General features: G+C 51.5%; 4 protein-coding genes across 5 annotated transcripts in view; 3 read left to right on the forward strand and 1 right to left on the reverse strand.

Annotated features, from left to right (window-relative positions):
• The first annotated feature begins 422 nt into the window (after positions 1–422).
• Positions 423–2,647, forward strand: LOC131216481 (integrator complex subunit 9). Of its 2 annotated transcripts, none has more exons than XM_058210984.1 (3): positions 423–479; positions 565–756; positions 822–2,647. In XM_058210984.1, the coding sequence occupies exons 1-3, from the start codon at positions 471–473 to the stop codon at positions 2,616–2,618; spliced, it is 1,998 nt and encodes a 665-aa protein (XP_058066967.1). In that variant the 5' UTR covers positions 423–470; the 3' UTR covers positions 2,619–2,647. The 2 variants fall into 2 exon arrangements, with proteins under 2 accessions (XP_058066967.1, XP_058066968.1); XM_058210985.1 differs by having other exon boundaries at positions 565–753.
• Positions 2,648–2,728: 81 nt separating this feature from the next.
• LOC131215583 (uncharacterized) lies at positions 2,729–3,406 on the reverse strand. Its single transcript, XM_058209975.1, has 2 exons — positions 2,925–3,406; positions 2,729–2,858 (listed from the first exon to the last, which is right to left on the reverse strand). Exons 1-2 carry the CDS (start codon positions 3,404–3,406, stop codon positions 2,729–2,731), a joined length of 612 nt encoding a protein of 203 aa, XP_058065958.1.
• A 173-nt stretch (positions 3,407–3,579) lies between these two features.
• LOC131215586 (uncharacterized) lies at positions 3,580–4,240 on the forward strand. Its single transcript, XM_058209977.1, has 2 exons — positions 3,580–4,061; positions 4,120–4,240. Exons 1-2 carry the CDS (start codon positions 3,580–3,582, stop codon positions 4,238–4,240), a joined length of 603 nt encoding a protein of 200 aa, XP_058065960.1.
• Positions 4,241–6,626: 2,386 nt separating this feature from the next.
• Positions 6,627–7,327, forward strand: part of LOC131215587 (voltage-dependent calcium channel subunit alpha-2/delta-3) — an 11,855-nt gene continuing 11,154 nt past the window's right edge. The window contains exons 1-3 of the mRNA XM_058209978.1: positions 6,627–6,742; positions 6,813–6,894; positions 7,303–7,327. The exon at positions 7,303–7,327 is cut by the window's right edge and continues 80 nt beyond it. Coding sequence (XP_058065961.1) covers positions 6,627–6,742; positions 6,813–6,894; positions 7,303–7,327 — 223 coding nt within the window. The remainder of the gene's footprint in view (positions 6,743–6,812; positions 6,895–7,302) is intronic.

Consider the following 7,327-nt stretch of genomic DNA (forward strand, 5'->3'; position numbering starts at 1 on the left):
CTAGTGAATGAACATGCTTTGTTAATATAGAAATTAAATCGAGAACTACTAGGGCCATCGAGAATAATCAATTGTTTCAATTTCATAATTGAGAAACAATTTTGTGTTTCAATGTTTCCTAGAGTGATATAATAATTTATAATTTGTTGTTCAAAAGTCCCTTGAAATAATATTCTTGGAAAACTGCAAATTTTTTAGGTAAAAATTTAGAACGCCATCATTATTACGGTAGATACCTCTGGAACGTAAAGCTCTTACGATTTTGCTCTAGTTTTCGACATTTTTAAAATAAATACATTTAAAACCAACAGTCCGTCCAACGCGTCACTCCCTTAACTCGAAAAACGGTTTCTCTCTAGTCACCTTGGTTTTGCGCGTCCTTCGTTTGACAGTTCGTTTGTTTACGTTTTCCAAACCGGAGAATTTGTTGTTTTGCATCGTTCACCGAAAGGTCCAACGCCGGACGAAAGATGAAGCTAGTGAGACTGCTTTCTTATTAATATTAATGCAAAATAAGGAATATACCTAATAATTAATAATAATTTTATGCATTTCCACTTGCAGTATGCGCTAAGCGGTGACCCGGCGAAGCCGTGCTATGTGCTCAGCTTCAAGGGCTTGATGCTAATGTTGGACTGCGGCTTGTCGATCAGCTCCGTACTAAACTTCCTGCCGCTCCCCCTTGTGCAGAGTTCCAAGTTTCAAAGCCTGCCAAACTGGAACTGCCGGGACTCGGACATACAACTGGAGGATGCGGTAAGCCAACATATTCTGTTTGTTTGCCGGATTTCACTGGACTCTGTCGCTGTTTCGTCTACCAGGAAATAAAAGACTGCTGCGGGTGTGCGTTCGTCAACTCGGCGCCAGAGTTTGTGCCGCCCCTGGAAAAACTGATCGATTTCTCCGAGATTGACGTGATACTGATATCGAACTACACGAACATGCTCGCCCTGCCGTACATCACCGAGGGAACGGGTTTCTGCGGTACCGTGTACGCCACGGAACCTACGCTCCAAATCGGGCGCTTCTTCCTGGAGGAGCTGGTCGAGTACATCGAAGCGTCTCCGAAAGAGAACACGGCGAAGCTGTGGAAGGAATTGGAGCACCACCTTCCGCCACCGTTGAATGATGTGTTTAAGCCGAAAAGTTGGCGCCATCTCTTCAGCATGGACGCGGTCAACAAGAGTCTGGCACGGGTGCAGATGACCGGCTACGATCAGAAGCTTGACATCTACGGAGCCCTGAAAGTGACCCCGATAAGTTCGGGCTTCTGCCTGGGTTCAAGCAACTGGACGATCATGTCCGGTCAGGAAAAGATCTCCTACATCAGCGGGTCGTCCACCCTGACCACCCATCCGCGGCCGATCAATCAGGCCGCTTTGAAGTACTCGGATGTAGTCATCATGACCGGCTTAACGCAAGCGCCGCACGTAAACCCCGACGCGATGCTCGGGGAGCTGTGTATGAATGTGATGATGACGCTGCGGAACGGCGGTTCCGTGCTGATACCGTGCTACCCGTCGGGCGTGGTGTACGATCTGTTCGAGTGTCTCTCGGTCAGCCTCGACAATCAGGGCTTCACGCAAATACCGATGTTCTTCATCTCGCCCGTCGCCGACAGTTCGCTCGCTTACTCCAACATCCTGGCCGAGTGGCTGTCGACGTCGAAGCAGAACAAAGTGTACATTCCCGATGAACCGTTCCCGCACGCAAGCCTCGTCAAGAACGCCAAACTGAAGCACTTCAAGCACATCGACTCGGAGGGTTTCAGTACCGAGTTTCGGCAACCGTGTGTGGTGTTCTGTGGCCACCCGAGTTTACGGTTCGGCGATGCTGTGCATTTTGTTGAGCTGTGGGGATCGAACCCACTGCACACGATCATATTCACCGAGCCGGACTTTCCATACCTACAGGCTCTCGCTCCGTACCAACCGCTTGCGATCAAGACCGTCTTCTGTCCGATTGAAACGTCGCTCAACTTCCAGCAGGCCAACAAGCTGATCAAGGAGCTGAAACCGGGCGTGCTGGTGATACCGGAGAACTACACACAACCGCCGGCGATTGCACCGCAAAAGCTTGACCTCGTGATCGATCAGCCGCCGGACAAGATGATCATTAAGTTTAAGCGCGGCGAAGTGATCAAGCTACCGTTGAAGCGCAAACGAGGTCGCGTGTACCTGAACCCCAAGATGGCAAAGGCGATCGTACCGCAGGAGGTGAAACCGGGCGTTACTCTGTCGACGGTGACCGGAGTACTGCAGGTGAAGGACAACATTCACGATCTGCTGCCACTCGATCCGGTGCCAGGCGAGGCAGAGGAACAGGGTAAGAGTAAGAGTGCCGCTGGCCCGCCACAGCCTCACGGCCAACTGCGCAACATCCGGTACGAGTGGGGCACGCTCGACATCAACCTACTGCTGAAGAAGCTGGCCCAGGATGGGTTTAGCGATATCAAGGCGGAACAGGCGGGTCCGGACGAGGTGACGCTCTTGCTGCCCAGCGAAGACAACACGCTCATAAAAGTGAGCGAAAAGTGTACGGAGATCGTGTGTGGCGGGAAGCAGAGCTTGCGATTGAAGCTGCGCGATCTGCTGCTGCAGTGTGTGCAGAGTTTTTAGTTGCATGTCTTTGAGAAAATATTCTGACTGGCGAGTTGAATAAAGGACTAAGCTATATTTAATTTACGACTTTAGATTGAGAGAACGCTTTATTGTAGTTCATCTTGTAGTTAATACCTTGGAAGCATATCCTCCCAGCTGTACAGGAACATCTCGATCCTTACGCAGAACACTCGCTTACCATCGCTTTCGCCGGACATATCAATGCGCCAGATGTTGCTCACGTGGGGCGCAAAGTAACTTCAATCGCGAGCAAAAACGAAACAAAATTATTGGACGCTCAACCGTGGATCCGTGAGTCCTTACCGAAATAGTTTGTAGTCCAACAGGATATCGTTCAGCCGATAGAGTCCCCTCGACAGCGGGCACGCAAGTCGCGGAATACTGTGAGCCAGCACAGCGCCAAAGGACGTATTGCGCAATGAACCCTGCTGGAATAGCTCGCAAACATCACCCACCGCTACGGGTGGTTCCACGAACGATCGGCAGTTGGTTGCGTTGTGACAGATTTTGATCGCTACCGTACCGGCCAGCGGGCGCCCCGTGATGTTCCGGCGAACCGTCAACACACCGCTCACTACGTAGTGTGTGTTGTTTTGCTGAGCAATCCTAGCGTCGGCCAGATAAATCGCCAAGTGACGCTGGCCCTCACACTGCCCGACGCGACTTAGAAAGAGCGAGTTCTTCAGATCCCCATCGAGCCCAGACTTGATGCCGTTGAAAAAGTACTGCTCGCTTCGGAGGGCACAATAAACGATCGCAAACATCACTGCGTACGGGAACAACATGATTTCAGTAATGAGCAACCCGGCTAATGGGACGCGGACCAAGCGCGAACTGCTCTGAACTGGCGGTTGCTCATTAACCCCACACCAGATAATTGGTCTGGGCCATAATTGGGTTGGGGTTGATATTGGGACTTATTTTAGAGGTTCTCTTAGTTGAAGTACGATCACCCATCATGCGGCTGGCTCTACCGTGGCTTGTGGTTGGAATTTTCGGCTTCCTTAAGCCTTGGGCCGACGGGCAGGACTTCTTCTCCATGCTTCCATCAGCTCCTGGTGGAGTGGGACGCAAGAAACTGTTCATCACACGCGTCGGCCAGTGCGTGGGGAAGAAGAATCTTCCCATCTACCTGCCGGACATGCGGATCGCGCCCTACAACCGCACGAACTACGTCGTCAGTGGCGAACTGCACTTCCGGGAGAACTTCCCGGACTACAAGCTTTCGGTGATGGTGAAACAATGCGACGACATTCGGGCAACGGTCAATTGTCGGCCGTTTCTGAATAACATCGCCAACAGTGACGGTTGCGGCTTGCTGCGGGCTACCGGGACAATGTATAACGGGTATATGCGTAACTTCCAGCCGAAACTGCAGTGCCCGTTCTGGAATGGCACGTACGTTATGGGAGATACGCTGGTGGACGATAACCTGGTGAAGTAAGAGTATTTTACGCGCCTCCCGTAGGAACGGCTCCTTACCTTCTTCTACTTGCAGGTACTTGCCGGGTTCTGGAAGCACATTTTGGGAAGTACGAATGACCGGCCGTGTCAAAGAGCGGATGGTTTTCTGCGTCGTGATGCAGCTCAACGTACGCCCCAAGAAGTCGAAGCATTAAGGGGTCGAATAATAGGTGTTGAATGTAAATCTAAAAAAGGCACAACGGTTTTGATGGGAAGTATTTCTATAATCACCACTGTATTGTTGAAGATTAATATAAAAGTGCATTTCGCACAGTTTGGCGTTCATGAAGTTTCTAGATTCATTTTTAATCATCAGCGTAACCACTGAACAGTTGCGTTGCTGGGACACAGTTATTACAAATTTAAGTAAGCTCAGCAGCGTTCGCCAAATTGCATAGAACATTTTTTGAGTTTTAGTTGAGCTATGGCATTTTGGGTAAGTAAATTTTCCATTAAACAATCAGAGTAATCTACATCATTTGACGGAGGTTTCATGGTGTCTTGCAGGCAAATTTGCAGGTGGACAACATGTTCGACTCCATCGCACTTCCGGCTTGCGTGAGCTCCATTGATGTGCCCTCCGTCGTGCTGCTCGTTTTCGGAATTGCATTCTTTTACATTCTGCTGCAAGTGGCGCTTCGTATCATCGGCGTTCTGTTCTGGCCAATGGCATTCGTCGTGACGTTGATGGTAGGTCCTCGGTCTGAAAGTAAAATTTGCCCATAAAACTGTTCTCTGATTTCCAATTCTGACCTGCAGTTCTTGTCTGGCGATAAATTTCACGAAAGAATCACGGAAGGCGCCAAGTGTTTCTCCAACGTAGTGACCAATGACGCCGCATCCTAATCATGCAGCCGAAGTGACCGAAATTCCACGCTTTGTAGTTACATCAGAAATATATAGGTGTTTATTTTAAAATTTTGATACATAATGTTTCGTCCTTCCTGCGTTCAGTGTTCGGTCCGCTATCGATGCTCCATCAGTTTGTCGGCCACGTAGAAAAACTGGTACTCGACAAACATCACAATAATCCGCAGGACCTCGACGAGAAACTGTAAGAAGAAAGGAAACTTCGAACACCGGTATCGTAGTAGCCGAATTGTGTGTGGAACCTACCTCACAGATGTACAGGAACGACTCGATCATCTTTTCAGAGCAAAACAGCAGAAAACCGGCACTGGCCATCAGAAGGAACGCCGTTAAGGTCAGCGTGAACTCTATCACACCGAGGAGCACATCCATTTTGCGGGAGGTATTAAATTTAGCAAGCAAGCAAGCAATTTAGCTGAAGCAAGAATGTAATCACGGCCTGCTGCGGACAGTGACAGAGCGTGAAACCAAACAACAGCTCCACCGTTTCTCGTTGCCACGTTGGACGGTTGATAGACTGTTTGAAAACCAATCGGCCGTTAACTTCCAGGATCGATACGGACAGAAACTTGTTGCATCGCAGCTCGAAACGTGGCGGTTTCGGGGAAAACGACTCCACAGCGACCCTACTAACCCGCATTCCAGCGCGCAGGTCACACCAACTCCAGTCTGACAGCTGGGAATGTAAACAAATAGGCCCCTCTCCGCACTCTCTTACTGCGCCCGTGGAGTGGGTTGTTGTCAATCGGTGGCGCGCACGTGCTTTGGACATGGGGGCCGCCACACACCCGCACCACCCGAAATCGCGGCCACACGTGTTGATTGTTTACCTGTACTCTCTCTCTCTCGCTCGCCTGTTTCAGGGAGTCAGCGTCTGCACGGGCGCTATCGGATGGAGCCACCACTGCGCAAGACCGACCGACAAATGGAAAATTTTCCTTCACCACGAGAAACTGTCACTTGGCGAGTGCGGACGGGAGAAAAAAGATGGACGCCATTGTGGAAGTTTGCTGCTCGGGCTGAACGATGAACGGGCGCTGCTGTGGCTTTTGGGCTGCGATCGGGGGCAATCCATCCGCTTGTGACCGACTGTGAGACGGAGCGTAGCTAGTAGCGGACCGTGCCGTGGAGCGGTAGAAACTTGGCTATTCCCTTGTCCTGTTCCGAGGCTGCCCCAAAGACACGGAACAAACCCCGTGTGCCTGTGTGTCTGTGCGTGTGTTTCTCTGTGATTGACGGTGAAAAGCCCCGTTTTTCCTCGTTCGGTCACTCCTAATCGGAGGTTCCGAATTGGCTAGTTAAGGGCCTCCGCTCCCCGAATAGTTGGCGTGAAAACCCAGCACTGCCTCACGTGCCGTGTCACGCTGCAGCCCAACTCAGCAGGCCGTGTATCCGTGTTATCGTGTGTGTTCTTCGTGAGGCTGCCAGTTACTTGCATTACTGTGCAAGGACGCGCCCGCAGCCACGGCACCACCGCACGGATGTACTGTGCACGGACAGCCTGACGTCCTGCAGAATCCGTTCAGCCGCCGGAAGCCCCCTCGACCAAGTAGGCTTTAGTGGGGAGTGTGTGAGTGTGTGCGTGCGTGCGAATCCTTGGCGTAGTCAGTGCGGGTTTGGTGCTGTTGCTGACGTCGGACGGCGGGCTGACCGTGCGGGGCCGACGCGACGATGTTGTACATAGGCAGAAATGGCTGTGGCATACTCGGGTGCACCTTTCTACTGTTCGTCGCCATCACGATTACCCGCAGCGCGGACGAGCCGACGACCACTATTAAGTACAATGTGTAAGTGGAAACTGTCGTCTGGCCCACGTGTCCCCACAAGTGACAAAGGTTCTTCTCCCTATTTCCGCAGTGTTCAAGCCTGGGCAGCGAAGCTGGGAGGCGAACTGTGGCACTTGGGAGATTTTATAACCCGACGCAAGGAGGTAGAAGAGGTACGTACGTGGTGCAGCGTCTCTTTCAGCGAGCGCCCCAAAACCCCCCACCGTGTCCAGAAGTGTCGTCAGCGATGGCCTATCTCTCACGTCTGCGTGTGTCCGTCCCGGGGGGTTCCTGAATGGCGTGCAGCGGGGAGTACAGCAAAAACCCTGACACATCATGTTATCGATTTTCGTTATGCTCCGCCATCCGGCTCCCCGTCCCAGAAGCGCTCGTCCGTTACGCTTGACCGTGTCAAGCGGCGCTAGAGTGTGTCATAGGAGCAAACCCAACCACTTCGGCCGCCCGAGACGGTCGACCAGATTCACGCGTGACTGAAATAATTAGATCACTGCGCGAGGACCCGTCGCCCAATTCATCGGCACGATCCACGATTGACCAATTGTTTTCATCTTCCATTGCAGAGTTTTAAACAAGCACAAGTAGTTA

The sequence above is a fragment of the Anopheles bellator genome, chromosome 1 (genome assembly GCF_943735745.2).
Source record: "Anopheles bellator chromosome 1, idAnoBellAS_SP24_06.2, whole genome shotgun sequence".
NCBI lineage: Eukaryota > Metazoa > Arthropoda > Insecta > Diptera > Culicidae > Anopheles > Anopheles bellator.

Excerpts from the sequence above, each read along its gene's own strand:
- LOC131215586 (XM_058209977.1), top strand. The coding sequence starts at position 3,580 with ATGCGGCTGGCTCTACCGTGGCTTGTGGTTGGAATTTTCGGCTTCCTT. Across the intron at positions 4,062-4,119 it reads GTGGACGATAACCTGGTGAA|GTACTTGCCGGGTTCTGGAA; the intron begins GTAAGAGTATTT and ends TTCTACTTGCAG.
- LOC131216481 (XM_058210984.1), top strand. Across the intron at positions 757-821 it reads ACATACAACTGGAGGATGCG|GAAATAAAAGACTGCTGCGG; the intron begins GTAAGCCAACAT and ends TTCGTCTACCAG.
- LOC131215583 (XM_058209975.1), bottom strand. The coding sequence starts at position 3,406 with ATGTTGTTCCCGTACGCAGTGATGTTTGCGATCGTTTATTGTGCCCTC. Across the intron at positions 2,859-2,924 it reads TTGGACTACAAACTATTTCG|TTACTTTGCGCCCCACGTGA; the intron begins GTAAGGACTCAC and ends TCGCGATTGAAG.